Consider the following 16880-nt stretch of genomic DNA (forward strand, 5'->3'; position numbering starts at 1 on the left):
CTCACTGCGAGCCCCCAACTATGAATACCTAATAATCTATACACCCTAAATGTTGCTATTTAGCATTGTAAATTGCACAAGAAATAATTGCTTTCCAGACTTTGAGTGTGGTTCCAAAGCACAAAAAGTTATTATTCACATAAAAAGCATTTAGTTACATGCTGTGATCTAAATACAATTAGCGCAAAACATGATACGGTACATAAACAAAGTACAGTCGATACATACGCAGGCATACTGGTCCCAGTTACAGTCATCAATCCTGATGTATGTGGTCATCCAAGAGAATGGCTACTAACTGGGACCGGGACACAGGCTATATACCCTAACAGATAATGATAACAACAATGTAGACAGACAAACATAGGCCTTGATTCAGAGCCGGATGCTCTGACCAGAGCGCTCGCTCTGAATCAGGGCCCTCCTCCATTAAAATGGAGCGTTCTCCTGGAACTCGTATAGCTGTGGGTCACCACCCACAGCATATACGAGCATCCAAAAAGATGGTCGTGATGGTCTTGACCATCGCGACCATCGGTCTTGCAAGTGAAACCCTGTGGTCGGGTTTCTCAACCACAAGCCCAGGAGTGATTTTGGCTCTATCAGAGCCAAAATCACTCCCACTGACATCACTAGTGATGTCAGTGGGGCCGGCTTCAGACGGTAGGCGTTCCCATGGGAACGCCTCCGTCTTGCAGGCACGCCCCCAGCACACCCACCAAAGGGGGCGTGCTGTCACTCACCATCGACAGCACGCCCCCTTTGGTGAGAGACTCCGAGCGAAGGATTCCCCGTCGCTCACTGGGTCTCACGCATGCGCACGACGGAGCTCCCACCGTCATGCGCATGCACAGTGGGGAACATCGACCCACTTGCAAGCGTACTGCTGCTCGCGAGTGGGTCTGTATGACCCCCATAATTCCATTGGTTCTTGCTCTTGGTCTTTGTAGTATGCTTCAGTTCATAGGACAGTTCACTAGGGGTATGCCCCAATTCTCCAGATTACATTGTCTTTCTTTAATTGATTTAAACTAGATAGAGACACTACATTACAGTGTATACATTAACCAATAATTTCCTGTATTCCATAACCTTCGAATGCAAGATGCGACTCCCTTGCTGATAGGTTCAGATATCTGGAAATAAACAGTGTGTCAGTTTATTACCAAACATGCCATGTCTATCATATTGTATACCATTAATATCAAATACATGCATTTTACATCATAATGAATAACTTTAATATAAACCATAATGTGCAGGAACCTTTTATGAGTGCGTGTATATTTATGATTATATGTAAGTATGCATTGTGTGTCTACATGCAGCATAAAAGGTGCACTGTGTGTGTTTCTATCTACAAATGCAACTGTATATATATATGTGTGCATGCATTGTGGATACCCATGTGATTGTTTAAGTGTATATATACATATATATATATATATATATATATACATAGCTTCAAACTTATTATTAATATTACTTCTGTCTGAACTAAAAGAATGACAGACAATGGAGTTTGTCCTGTTCACAGATGGAGCAAGCTTTGGCAAACAGTCTGATAATTTTAACAAAAGGCTCTCCTATGTTTATCCAGAATACAACTGTTAGTTCTACTTAACCACATCAGCATTGGATACAAGGCCTACAATTGTTAAATTATAGCTTAACGTCTGACCATTGTATCCAAATCCACATTCAGCATATCAGTGTCTGTGTTTTACTTCAATTGTCACAGACACACTGTATCTGTATGCAGAGCAAACACTCACAGTATCCTTGTGTATTCTTAATTATTTGTCACAAACATGTCCACAAGACATGTCTGTCATCACTGAATATATGAAGTCTTTAAATATATATATTTATATGAATATTTGTGAATATGGGGTATGATAGGATTTTAAACAGTATGCGGTGGCAATGCAATCACACGATGCTAATAATAGCATATTAGCACCACACACAATGGTTTCATGCTGACGACGTAATATGGCATCATCAGGGGCAACCTAAAATGGCATCGCTCAATATTAATTTTAAGATCTGGTCTCTGCCAATTATCCGGCTTTGACAAGAAGCCTATGAGTATCTTTTTACACCATTTCCTGAGAGTGTCTGAGATTCCAGTGTCCTCCTCCCACACCCTGCACAAGCACTGGTGGACAACCATGCATGCACATAACTCCTGAGAGACTTCTTGGTCATAAACACAGAAGTTCTGTCATCACAAAGAACAACTCTTTTCAGAAGGGAAATCTTTTTGTTTTTGTAATTGCATGTGTATGTGCATACCAGTGCTATTAGTGCTGGTATACATGAGATAAATGGCAGTATGCATTTCATCCATAATGTGATGCGTGATACATCTCGCCCTTAGTCTTTTTTTCTGTGTTTCAATGAATAATGTATGAATGAATGGGTAAATGCTTTACTTAGTCCCATTGCTTAAGCTAAACACTGAGAAACATAGTAAATTACTGGGGACAGAGGATGTAGTAATAAGATATATAGTATAGCACTTATGGCTTGAAGAGATTTGCCAAAGAAACCAAACTTTTTTATTGTCTGGAACATTAATGGCTAGAATAGACATTAAATTACTTTTTCTGCATCTAAGAACTATCGATGAGAGAACTATTGATGGGATATTCAGTTTTTAATGAGAGTGAAAAGATTACCATTTGTACTATGACGGTATATTTGCTAGACTGGAGCAGTTATTAGGATCCTTCTTAGCTTTATCTAATATATATGATTGACAAAATTTGGAATAAAACTGTATAACATTTTATGAAATAAAATAGCCCAAAACAATAGTAAATGCTTAAGTATAGCTAACCTCATAATGTGAAGAAAACTACTATAACACAGAGCCAGCACAGTGACTCATTGGAAGTGGGATACGGGTAACCACTGTTGGCTGCTGTTCTCCTGAACTACTGATGGTCTCTGCTCTCACATGGACCCAGCGTCCTATGCATGTGTGGACACAGTTTATGTTTTGCCCAGTGCAGTTCCTTTTTGGCCACCTGGCCACGTGATGTATCTATTACATACTGAAGGAGGGTTTGTGGGCAACATGTGAGGCTGCCATAGGGGGCGCTCTTGCCTGACCTACTTTCTACAACACATGGATTCAATCTTCTTTTCTCTGCATTCCACAAGAGCTGCCACCAGCCGCTGATTTGTGTGAGGCTGGAAGAAAGTGAGGCGGAGTGTGGTGTGTACTGAGCGCACACGTGTTACACAGGCTTGTGCCTGGTGGGGTGCCACTGAGCTGACTGATGTCATGTGACACATTGCTCACCTCCCTGTCACCTGGCCTTATTATTACTGTTGGGAGTAGTTGTGTAAGGAACTGTCATGGTAGGCGATGTTCTTCACTGACTTACTTTCTTGAACACATGCCTCTTTTCTCAGCATTCATATCTACAGGTCACATGATCACCACTCACTGGCTAAGCCATGGGCATTTATGGTTTTTGGCATTTTTAAATTTTTTCATTTTTATTGTAACATTTCGGGAATTTGTAAGTGCAATGATATATTTGACCATAGACTCTGAAGCAAAATGTCCTATTTCCAGGGGGTATTGCAAGCTGAGCCCCTAAAGATGCAAATGATAATGCATTTTTACCCCGCCTCACCATTTTCCAGCCTCCCGCCAATCAGCGGCTGCCAGCAGCTCATCATGGAGAGCAGATAAAAGAGGTGTTGCTTTTGAGGCCCCAACCTTTGGCTGATTAGCTGTAATTTGTGAGCCTGGAATCTATGTGTTGGAGAAAGTTGTTCACGGAAGAGCACCCAAATTGGTGAAATGTTTGCTAAGGGCATACGAGTATCACAATGTAGAAATTAGTAGTTTACACATGAAATTTGTAACATTTCATGATACAGTTAAATTTGATACATTTTTTAACCACTTACAGTAGCTGACAATTTTTTTTTTTTCAAAAACCACTCTGAAATTTTCAGGGTTGATTGAATTAGGTCCAGAAATCTATATAACACTTATCCAACATGTTTTATTTTATTGTTTACACAGTGTACCATAAAAATAGCAATTATTACGGTATACTGTAGTGAATGCCATCGATGGGGCAGCATCTGTGATTGCATCAGTAAAGACCATTGATGGTTTTATACTATTGATGGTACACTATCGATGGTATACTGTTTTTTTATATGTAAAAATGTATATGTATCGATAAATGATACTATCATGGGCAGCCATGGCACTACTATATATAAGGGATTGCCATCATTGGGGGTGTTGATTGATGGTTATCAACAATGGCACACAAACATTGATGGTGAACCATCGATGGTTTGTACCACTCGATGGTCACTGCTGCTGGGGGCACTTTGAGCCATGGGAGAATCAAAAACGGTAGCTCACTCATCCATTGATGGCAAACATTTGACTCCCTGCCATCAATGGGAAAACCATCAGCCATTGGCAGCTAACAATCAATGATTGCTAACAAACCATGGTCGATGGCCATCCCTACTATAGGTGTCCAATATATAGTGTCCAATATATATGTACGAGTGTACACAGAGGAGGGGGTGCTGGGAGCTGACAGTCCACATCAGCTGCTCTATTTTCTCTCTGCAGCCACCAAGTGTGGACATAGGAGGGGCAATGCTCACTGAAAGTCCCCAGTGGCTGGTCTTCTCTCTGCAGCTGCTGGGAGTGGACACAGGAGGGGAGCTGGGTGCTGACAGTCCCCAGTTGCTGCTATTCTCTCTACAGCCACTGGGTGTGGTTAGAGGAGGGAGGGCAGGCGCTGACAGTCCCCAGGGTCTGATCTTCTCCTTGCAGCCACTGGGTGTGGACACAGGAGGGGGCCTGGCACTGACAGGCCCCGGTGGCTGCTCTCCTCTCTGCAGCAACCGGGTATGGATAGAGGAGGGGGGACAGGTGCTGACAGTCTGGCTGCTCTCCTCTCAGCAGCTGCCAGGGGATGGTGCTGGACTCCAGCACAGCAGTGATCAGCAGGCACTGAGGGAGTGTCTGAAGCTGCATATGGGCTAGCATGTCCCTCTGACCCTCTGAGACTGACGGCTGCTAGAAGAGAATCTGACTGGTTGCATCAGATGTGACCATCCCAGGCAAGTGGTTAAAGTAAATTTTATTGAGTAGAACACAATAAACATCAGAGACCAAAACAGTTTAAAAAACTCAATAATAAGATAGCATAAACAAAATAAGTATTAGGTCTATACAAAAATAAACTATTTTGCAACCAATCTTAGCTCATATGTGGTCATATGGGATAACAACATCTGTGATAAGCAGTTCGTATTTCAATACCATTACCTTTTAGAGGACCTTTGTATAAATAATACTAAAACTAGTATTTATTAGAGATGTGCATGTTCGATTCAGATTAATCTGAAAACAACTAAATTTGTGGTTTCCAAGTGGGTCCATGTCCAGGCTCTGGTCTTTTTTAGCCAAAATCAGATCACAGACCAAGGCAAATGGAATTTTACCAGAAATCTTAGATTTTGCTAGTTTTAGAATGCATATTGGAATCCTTCCTTTATTATGAGGTGTCATTTCACATAGGAGGGTAAAGAGAGGGTGTGGGCTAAAGTTGGTCTTAAAAAATGTAATTGGGTTGCCATTATGAGGATAAAGGATAAAGATAGTTGTAGTAGGCAGATGGGGATTACAGAGCTGGGAAAGGTGACTGGCTGAAGGCATCTTTGTCACTTTTTTGTTTCAGTTTATGAGGGAAATACAATAACCTTTTTTTAGGGGAGGCTGACCTGCTACTTCATTATCTTCCTCCCACTTGCTGAGCCTTTGGTGGTTGGCCATGTTTTTTTATGTACCATAAGATTTAAAAATAGATAATTACATTTGATTAGTTATCAGTTGTGATGTATTTATTGATGGTTTGCTCATAGATACCCTGTTTGAGGTCAAGAAGATGTCTGGTGAACTGAGGGCCTGATTCAGACCCGCTGGCAAGCGGGTCGATGGTGGCCCAGTGCGCATGCGCACGATGGAGCTGGCTCCATCGTGCTCATGCGCGAGACTCGGATAGCGATGGGCAAGCCGTCGCTCCGGGTCTCGTACCAAAGGGGGCGTGCTGTCGATGTTGAGTGACAGCACGCCCCGTTTGGTGTGCAGGCCGGGGGCGCGGCTGCCCAGATGGAGGCGTTCCCATGGAACACCTACCATCTGGGGCCAGCCCCACTGACATCACAAGTGATGTCAGTGGGAGTGCTTTTGGCTCTGTTAGAGCCAAAAGCACTCTGGGGCTTGCGGCAAAGAGACCCTACCACAAGGGTCTCGTCACAAGCCCAGTGGTCGCGATGGTCTTGACCATGGTGACCATCATCATGGCCACTCGCATAAGCTGTGGGAGGTAACACACAGCTATGCGAGCGGCCAAGAAGCTGCAACAATAAAAAAAAAACCGCCCTGATTCAGAGCAGGCGCTCGTTCAGAGCGTCCGGCTCTGAATCAGGCCCTGAGATGCTGGTTGTGAACTGTTTGTGGAGATGTATTGTGATACATTTAAATTATGTTTTCATGCACATCACACGAAAGTTTTTTTTTAAATCATCCAATTGCTGGCCACTAATGACCATTGGTCTTGTGACTGATGAATTGCATGTTGTTTCTCTATGACCTCATTCTTTTTTCCTGTGTTCTCTTTTGTAGGGAAATTGTGAAATATGTCATTCTGTTCCTCCTCTGGGTGTACATGTAGTGCCAATGTGATGCACCTGACAAAACAAATGTGTATTACACAGTACAATGTTACATTTTTGTTCAAATACAGAGCTTGGTGTTTTTAATTCCTGAAGTGACTCCTAAAGTTACTCTCTGTTGTGTTATTATGTGACATCTGTTTTGTACATTATCCTGTTTTTCAGTAGAATTGAAAAAAAACATGTCTGAGTCAGTTACTAAAACAAAGGGTCAAATATATAACACTTCTGATGAGGATAAACCTTACTACAGCACATAGAGAATAGTTCCATGCAAGTTGGTGGAGCAGTGATCTTCAGTATCAGAGCAATGTTAGGTCAGCCTCGTAGTGTTGTACAACTGTTTGGAATCCATGAGTTTTTAGTTTATTTATACAATAAAAGAGCTGCATCCACCAATATGTCAATAAATATTGGCACTTTCACTGCTTTTAATAGTGAAATTAAAGTCTACTTTGAGAAAGTGGGTGATTCAGCACAAATTGCAAGTGCAAAAGTACACGCACCTGGCCGATTGTTGCTTTCTGTGTATGCATCACAGTGCACGTGTGTGTTAGCCGCTGCCATCTAGTATGCGAACACAGCAGCTACTTGGACCAATCATTCATTGACTGACAGGAAGTGCCCTTTGAGGGTGGTGATGGGGTGTGGTCGGAGAAATGCAGGCGTGCCTGTGCGTTTGGATGCCTTTACAGGGGCGTGCATAACTTAATCATAGTGATGGCACAGGCAGCTGGAGCTCTGGATGCATACAGGAAGCTGAGCAATTCCTGAGTAAGGTCTGACCTGCTGCTAACTGTGCATGAGGCTTCAATGGTACTCGATTGTACCAATGGTTTTGGAGACTTGCAAGGTATTGCAGATGTGAGTAAAGGGAAGTGAGCATCTTTATATTGTGCTATGGCAGCATTGTGATCGCATTCATTTGCCTAATTTTGCAGCAGAACTGCATACGCGATGGTTGCTGCTTTAGCGCTGATCCGTGCTGAATTATGCCCAAAAAGGAGTCCATTTGTTTAAGTGTTATGGGCACCAAAAATAAAACTTGTAGTTTATATATCTAGTGACACAAATGAAACCAGCAGATACATCCTTAAAGACATAGTGGACACCTTATAGAATCATTTACATCCAAAAAGATTGGTGATTGCAGTGAGGTTTCACTTTCATTAAAAATGCCAAAATAAAGTTGAATCCATCACAAAGTATATGGTGGAGGTAAGGATAATGGCCCTGATTCAGAGCGCTCGCTCTGAATCAGGGCCCACCTCCATTAAAATGGAGCATCCTCCTGGACGCTCGTATAGCTGTGGGTCACCACCCACAGCATATACGAGTGTCCAACAAGATGGTCGCGATGGTCTTGACCATCGCGACCATCGGACTTGCGAGTGAAACCCTGTGGTCGGGTTTCTCAACCGCAAGGCCAGGAGTGATTTTGGCTTTATCAGAGCCAAAATAAATCCCACTGACATCACTAGTGATGTCAGTGGGGCCGGCTTCAGACGGTAGGCGTTCCCATAGGAACGCCTCCGTCTGGCAGGCATGCCCCCAGCACGCCCACCAAAGGGGGCGTGCTGTCAATCAACATCGACAGCACGCCCCCTTTGGTGCGAGACCCAGAGCGATGGAAAGACCTTCGCTTGCCGGGTCTCGTGCATGCGCACGATGGAGCTCCCTCCATCGTGCGCATGCGCAGTGGGGAACATCAACCCACTTGCGAGCATACTGCCGCTCGCAAGTGGGTCTGAATGACCACCAATGTCTGAGCACTGCCAATTTGCTGCAGACCAATAGGAGTTTCCACACAATTCCACCTGTCTGAAATAACTCATATACGGTATTTGGGCTGGATTGCCACTGGAGATCTATTGTTTTCCAAAACAGCTGCATAATAAATCTGAGGTTTCTTTATCTGTAATGTAAAAAAAAATTGATGATGTATCATTCTTCAATTGCTTTCTACAGTCAGTCTTCTCCCCAGGTTCCCATGGTTTCAACTTTAGTATATCACCAGGATGCAATCACTCGAAATCCATTGAAAAGCCAACATTTACACTTATCAAATATGACCCTAGAACTTACTCTTTGACTAGTCCTTATCTCTGGATCTTTATCCCTTTTTGCTGCATCAGTTTTGTCCCCCATTTGTCTTCAAAACTAAAATACTGCATCCCAGATAATTGTTAATGTTATCATAGAACATTAAGTTATAATTGTCACTTAATTTTATTTATACTGGTTTTTCTATTCTATTTTGCATTTTCAGCCACCTGCCAATTTATGGGAACTGTTTTCTAATATATATTCTTGTTTAACGTAGCTATGTTACCTAATTTATGATTTATACTATAATGCCACATATATTGCCACATATGTTTTGTAGTGGCTGCTCAACCTTTGTTCCCATGATAATAAGGCAAAGACATATATAAGTTGAGTCTCCCATATCCAAAATGCTTAGGACATGGGGTATTTTGGATATCGGAATATTCCGTATTTTGGAATATTTGCATAGTATAATTAAATATCTTGGGAATGGGACCCAAATCTAAACACTTTTATGCTTTTTTATGCTTTTATGTTTTATATACACCTTATATACACAGCCTGCAGGTCATTTCATACAATATTTTTAATAATATTGTGCATCAAAAAAGTTTGTGTACAGTACATAAATTAATTTAATTTATGTTTCATCTACACCTTATACACACAGCCTCAAGGTTATTTTATACTATATTTTTAAATAATTTTGTGCTTTAAACAAAGTGCGGGCCAAATGTAATAGGGTGTCAGTTTTGGTAAATTTGCATGTTTGGTGCTAAACTTGCAATTTTTCACAACTCTCCAATGTAATAGGGTGTCTGTTCACTAAAACTCGCATTTTTCAGAGTTACTAAAACTCTCCATTCTCAAACTCGCATCCAGATGTTTTCATATTGAAAACAATCAACTCGCCCATTGTAATAGAGTGTCTGTTTTAGACTCGGAAAAAAATATTACCAAAAGTCCCCTAATATTAGACCTGCTTCAGGCTAGCGAGTACATCCGGAGCAGGTCAGATTAACACAGAAACATGCACATATCCATGAGATATGTACATGTTTCTGTGTGTACTTATGTAAAAGGTTGTAAATGTAACAAAAAAATTAAGTGCAGCCCCCCCTCCAAAAGCATAACCAGCCCTGGGCTTTATAAAGCCTGTTCTGGTTCTAAAAATACAGGGGCCAAATTGCAGAAGGGGCCCCTGTATATTAAGAACCAGCACAGGGCTTTGTTGAGCTGGTCCTGGTTCTGGAAAATCAGGGGACAAAATGAGTAGGGGTCCTCTGAAAATTCCAAAACCAGCACCGAACTCTTTCTAGCGGGGGGATAATGCCACAGCCAGGGAAAACTTTTCACCGGTTTTCCCGGCCAAAGCATTATCCCTGACCGCTAGTCAGTCCAGGCTGGGGATCCCTGGGGTCTAGGCCTGGGATCCCCCTCTCCAGGGCACCCCAGGCCTAGACTGATAGCCCAGGGCTATCCCCAGCACCCTAGGGCAGTGGGTGCTGGGTTGATAGTGTTAGTGTTGTGTGTTAAATTAAGCATAAAATATTGTCTTTAGTTGTAGAACCACAAGTACCAACAAGCCTCCCCCGCATGCTGATATTTGGAGAACCACAAATACCAGTATGCGGGGAATTATGGGCCCGCTGGCACTTGTAGTTCCACAACTAAAGAAATACATAAATAAACACACACCGTGAATGTAAAATTTTAATAAAACATACATGCACACTCACACTCACACATACTCACTTAGTATCCAAAGTAATCCATAGGGGTACCTGAAAAAAAAATCCATACTCACCTCTCCTATGCGTCGATTGCATCCTCTTGTCCAAGTAGGCAATCCAGGGGTTAAAACAACAAACTGAAAAAAAACCTGATCCATGCCGGACACAGCAAAGGTATGTGTGTACACATATCTTTGCTCCGCGTAAATGACCGGGGCACACGTGTGCCCCGTCATTGATGGGGGCCGCCAGACAATCAGGGAGCATCTCCATCGCAGCAGCTCCCTGATTGGCTGAATGCGGTCAGCCTGTGTCTCCCATAGACTTCTATGGTGAGAATTCCCCATTGAAGTCTATGCAGGGAGCCGCTACATCGTAACCGCAAGATTAATTGAGGTTAATCTTGTGGTTACATCAATGATACAATGTCGTGACATTGAAATGTGGTAGAGCTTTGAGAGTGGTGGTTTGAGGCCAATTGATCATGGGTTGAACCTTCTTTGTGTCTACTTGAAGTCCTGCCCTGAGATGATGGACTATGGGATAAGTATGGTGGTGACTTCAAAAGGCATTTCTCCAGCTTATAGAAGTGATTGGTTCATTATGCCTGGATAATCATTTCATTGACATGTTTGTGATGGGATCCCAGGGTTAAAAGTTACTAAGCAGCAGGTTCTAAATCCCACAGAACTGCTAAAATAGCACCATTCAGAAAACAAACAAACTCACCAAAATAAATGACATCTCTGAAAGGTGGGTTTGCAAGCACTGTACATACAGTATCCATAAGATCTGTGCAGGCTTGTATAATGTTGTATAACATGGGGTCCCTATGCCATAACTGCAACCAAACCTTGACTAGACAGCCCAGTGCAGGAATCCCTAGGGAAATTGGGGTTTCCAATAAAATGGGGTCTCTCCTCCCCAAAGACAAGCAGCCTAGAGCTTTTCCCTGCAATCCTCTTGCTTTGGGTGCAAAGATAATAGTATGAAAAAAGCAAAAATAATGTTTGTTTTTACATGTGGGCAGCAGGTCCCAGCAAGTCTGGCCAGGTGTGAAGGCACTTGTTCAATGACTGACAAGTACTCATTGGGATCAGAGCTCCACCTGTAAAAAAAATAATTATTTTGTAATATTTTATTAAATAAACACAACCCAACATAACCATTGTTTACCCATTTATTACTCACAAAATTAAGGAGACCCTGTAACTTCCCAATTCTTAAACTAGATTTTTTTTCCCGTTTGTGTGAAGTTCTCCAAAGGATGGTAGATAAATCTATATATCTTCTTCTAATTTGACAAGAAACTTGTGTCTTTCATTTATGGCTATTTCAATTAATGCAAAGGAACACAAATCTATGATTGTGATTCATTGTGCCATTAGAGAATGTGGGTCATTTTGTATGTATAGTATTTGTCCATGATGTAAGTGAATCATTGTTGATCTGTATGCTGCTCTGATTGTTGCACTGGGATCTTGTGTATATTTCTGCATTATCATTTAAACATATTTATACCTCTGGAAATCAGTCTGAAATGTATCTATCCAGGGTCTCTGCTCCCCAACAATTTTTTTTAAGTGAGCTCTCTACTTTATTCCTTAGTCAATCCAGTTTTTCATAAACTAATTATATTTCATCCCAAGGGCTAAAATAGGTTTTGCTCTCACCCCACAAACATTTCAGTCTTAGAATGTTGATGTCTGTATTTAAGCATGTCAACAGTGTCTACCATCTACAGGAGGGAATGCAGGGCAAAGTCTTTGTCCTGGGTGACAGAAATCCTAGCTTCACCCATGTGAAAGTTCTGCAATGACCAGGCATCCAGATCTACCCTAGACCTGTAGTGTGCCAAGGAGAAATGATGTAGCAAAAACATTAGACCCCTAAATACGGGGATCCAAGTGTCCACTTTCTATGTACAGTACGCTTCCAAGATCCTTGCCTTGGCATAAAAAACAAAACAATTTAACTTCTCTTTATAGTCAAAAATTACTCAGAAATACCATGCATTGTGTTAACCACTGTAGTATACAGCAGAGCCACAACAATAGTGTATATTAGGTATACATTACTAAACAAAATGCATATTTTTGGAACTCAAGTCATACCAATATTTTTACATATATTTCATTTCAATCCCTACTGGCGAGGTCTTGGTATTCCCTTAATTTGCATCGGTTACTAATTAAACATTCTTTGCAATGCATTGGACTAAAAATGGGATGTACTAATGATTTATTTTGTAAATATATTATCATATTTTTCTTTCTTTTCTTTCTTTTAGATTCAGTCGGTGGAGCCGGTGCCGGCAAATTTGCTGTCCGTGGATGTGCCTCAAAAGATTTCTGTGAGATGGGAAACCGATATGTGGAGAGTGGTACCATAAAACGTAAAGGCAACATTACATGCAACAGAACTGACATGAAATATATTCTGTCTTAACACTTTTAGGACTTATTACTTTTCCTATGGTGCATGTCATATTCTAAGGTTCACTCCAATCACAATGCACCTTGTAATGGAGGAAGTTTTCCATAGAAAAGTACTAAACTAATTGTGAATACTTTAATTATCAATAAAAGGATATTTGATCAACTGATGTGAACTGCTAATTATTAATGATAATAGATTTGCATTCAATAATAGATAACATCATAGAAGTGATTACAAATTTCAGCAAACTAATACAATAAAATGTTTTTAAACCAATGTTGTGTGTCTGTAGCAGAGCTACTTTAGGAATATAAAGCAAAGATGATCAACAACCATTTAAGTCAGAGGTACTCACCTCTAGTCCCCAAGTGGTATCCGGTCAATAGTTCTACAATAGTAAGTTCCACAATGAAAAGATCAACAACCTTAGATCGATCAACAATAGATCCATAGGAACAAATTGTCAACAAATGAAACATTAACTAGAACAATATATAGACAGAAAGAAGATTGACAGCAACAAAAGATTTTAAATTGACTAGACTATGATCGACAGATAAATATATAGACTCATAGTTTACAGACAAACATGTGATAGACAAATTAAAAGATTGATCAACATGAATGTTATAGACATAAAAACAGAATGATAGATGAAATTCCAACAATTAGGAAATCGACTGTAATAAAGAAGACATATAAAACATCAACAGAAATATGATAAACACAGTAAAAGATAGACAGACATATGATAGACATAAAAAGGATCAACCTGTGTAAGACCGACAACCATAAAATCGACTATAAGAAGACAGACATATAAAACATCTACAGAAATATGGAGCTCATTCAGACCCGCTCGCTAGATGCATTTGCACATAGCCGCTCAGCTGCTAATACAAGCACAGGCTGAGATTGCACGTTAAGAACGCCCACTATGTCTCAGCGTGCAATGGCAGAGTGATCGCAAGCCAGTCTTATGATGCCCCCCTTCCCTTCGCAGCACACATCATCTCCAAGAAGTGTATGCATTATCAGTAAAAACAAGTAACATCAGAGCCACTCGCATCCCCTATGGTTTAACCTACCCTGCCGCAAGCACTGTGATGGCTGCAGTGTGAAACACAGCCAGGTGATGTGAACAATGACGCTCCATTTTAATTATGCACACCCAAGAAACGCCATTAGAATGCACAGCCACGCCTGCGTTCCCACATCCACTCCCCCGTTTTCATGGACCAGCCCCTGTCACCACCCACAAACGGCACTTTCTGTCACTCACACTAACGAGCAGACTATGGCTGGCATGCGATCGCAGCGACTGGTTCGCACACGCACAACTGTGATGCATACGCATGAGCAGTTAGCGAAAATCAGCCAGCTGCATGCAAACGCAGCCTAGCGAGCGGTTCTGAATCACCCTCTATGATAGACACACTAAGAGATTGACAAACATATGCTGGACATATAAAAGATTGACATGTGTAAGGTCGACACTATTAGATCGACATTAATAAGATAGACATATATTACATTGACAGAAGTTTGATAGACATAAAAAGATAGATCGATACAGACAGATTATAAGATCTATAAGACTATAAGATCGATAGTTATAATATAGACCTATATATAGTATATTAGACCATACGGGGATCACATTTTCCCAGCCTCCCCTTCTCCCCTGTTACAGTGACACAGACACAACCACCCTCAGGACACAACAAACCCTCCAAACACACACATACACAAAGGTTTGGGTGCAAACCACAGTCACAGACATGGACGGTGACATCTAATACAAGTTTCACATTGTCATGTTTCTGTTTAGCACTCTCCTCTTGTGTTTCAGACCTTACCGGTCTTTAAATAAAAGGCACTACCATTCACCCATCAACATTTGTCCCTGTACCTATTTATCTACAGTGCACCCAGTAATGCATTTAAACATCACCAGCCTATCTGCCTTGCTCTAGACACATCTGCCTTGCACTGTCTGTATGCACCCTACTATAGCTGCCACTTAATAGGTGCTGGCATCTAGCACACCCTGTAATTGTGCATGAACCTAACTATACCTGATACTACAGGTACAGTACCAAATGCCTTTGCATGCCAGAGCTGGTTTCTACTTTTAAATGCACCACCATCCAACTTGCCCCTGCACCATTTATCTACACTGCACCCCATCATTTATTAAAACCTCACCCCATCTTTAATGTCTGACTTGCACTAGATGCATCTGTCTAGCACACTCTTTATGCACTCAGGTATAGCTGCCGTCTAGCCCTAGGTGCTGCCGTTTAGCACCACAGCACCCCAGCTAATAGCGGATGTCTCCGACTCTACATTTATGCATGGTACTTGTGAGGATACAGGGTTCTCTCAATCACCCAGACACCGAGCAGATTAAACCAACGTGATGGTTTATTTTTCCACAGCACACAGCAACAGATAATATGTATGGACAAGCGGTAAATACAGTGAACAGGCAATAAACAGGTAGAAGTCCAGACAGAGGCAGTCCCAGTAGAGTATAATGTCCCAGAACAATTCCACGAAATAGCTAGAGACCCTCAGTCCCCACAGTAGAAACTATCGCTGATCACACTAGCAGTGAATAGTGTATAAGTCCCCTCAATCGTTTCCAGGACTCCACACGTAGAAACTATCAGAGATCACACAGCAGTGATAGTCCCTGGGTCCAACCAAGTGTTTCCAGGATCCCATACAGTAGAAGCTAATCACAGAACACACAGCAGTGATAGATTATAGGTCCTTGCAGAATTTCCAAAGTATAAATCCACAGAGAACTGGTGATGCGTTCCACTAGCACCTTGGCAGAGCGAGGTCTCTTAGAAAAAGTCAGCAACTAACATATGGAGTAGCCTTTGGTGACTTCTTTTGAAACCTTCCAATTTCCCACGATATTGTGACCACCCAGGGGGGTTGCAGCATTTCCTGATTGGTGCGCGTCCCTTATCTCCTACCTCCCCCAGATATTACTTCCCCGATGAACACCTGCTGGGTTCGCTCCCTGGAGTCTGCCAGGCTCCCGTGAAGCACAAAAGCAGACCAATTCAAGGAGGAGTAAATCCAGAGCATCCCCTGTGGAGGTGGGAATTAACTTAGAGGGTCTTTTGTTCTGGGAGGTGTTATATTGCTCTACTGGTTTTGAATAAACAGACAGACATATGGACTAGAGCTAGACAAAGGCTAAACATTACATTTCCGGCCATACTTGCAGTAAATAATATACCTGCTAATGGAAATGTGTGTCCTGAGAATGATCACACATACACTAGGAGATGATCTGGCAACACAAAAGGACTAAAAAGTTAATTAATCTCTGCAAGGACTGAGATGCTGCAAATACATTTCTACCACACATCTCAATTCGTTACCGTACTACAGGTACCAAAATTCTCTTGCAGGCTTGACCAGTTTTCTAGTATTAAATGCACCACCTTCCATCTGGCAATACTTACCCCTGCATGCATTTAAAATTCACCTTGGCTTTCTGCCTAGCACTGTCTTTATGTTCCCAGCTATAGCTGCCACCTAGCTCTAGGCCATGGAATCCAGCACCCCCGATAATTGCGGATGCTCCCAATGCTATGATCTTCGTACTACAGGTACCAAACTGCCTCTGCATGCCAGAAATGGTTTCTACTATTAAATGCTGCCTAGCTCTAAGCCCTGCAATCCAGCACCCCCAGTAGATGCAGGTCCTCCCGACTAAACTTTTATACCTTTTATTAAATTCACAACCATCTACCTTTCAACTCTGCAGCAGTCATTTTTCTACAATGCACCTCTATCATCTCATGTTTCCACACTTACCCTGGTTATCCTTATCCCTGTTTATATACCCCTGAAAGTCTAACCTGTTTGAAAAATGCTTTGCTGTCTATAACCCCC

The 16880-nt window shown here is 41.8% G+C and overlaps 1 protein-coding gene across 1 annotated transcript in view; it reads right to left on the reverse strand.

The window, feature by feature from the left end:
- LOC148513869 (uncharacterized) overlaps positions 1 to 16614 on the reverse strand; it is a 30833-nt gene extending 14219 nt beyond the window's left edge. Inside the window, exons 1-2 of the mRNA XM_088481291.1 lie at positions 16471 to 16614; positions 13315 to 13441 (exon numbers count right to left, since the gene is read on the reverse strand). Of these exons, the coding sequence (XP_088337417.1) occupies positions 13315 to 13441; positions 16471 to 16614 (271 nt within the window). The remainder of the gene's footprint in view (positions 1 to 13314; positions 13442 to 16470) is intronic.
- Between the last annotated feature and the right edge of the window lie 266 nt (positions 16615 to 16880).

This window comes from Taudactylus pleione, unplaced genomic scaffold, assembly GCF_031769625.1.
Source record: "Taudactylus pleione unplaced genomic scaffold, aTauple2 ptg000268l, whole genome shotgun sequence".
Taxonomy (NCBI): Eukaryota; Metazoa; Chordata; class Amphibia; order Anura; family Myobatrachidae; genus Taudactylus; species Taudactylus pleione.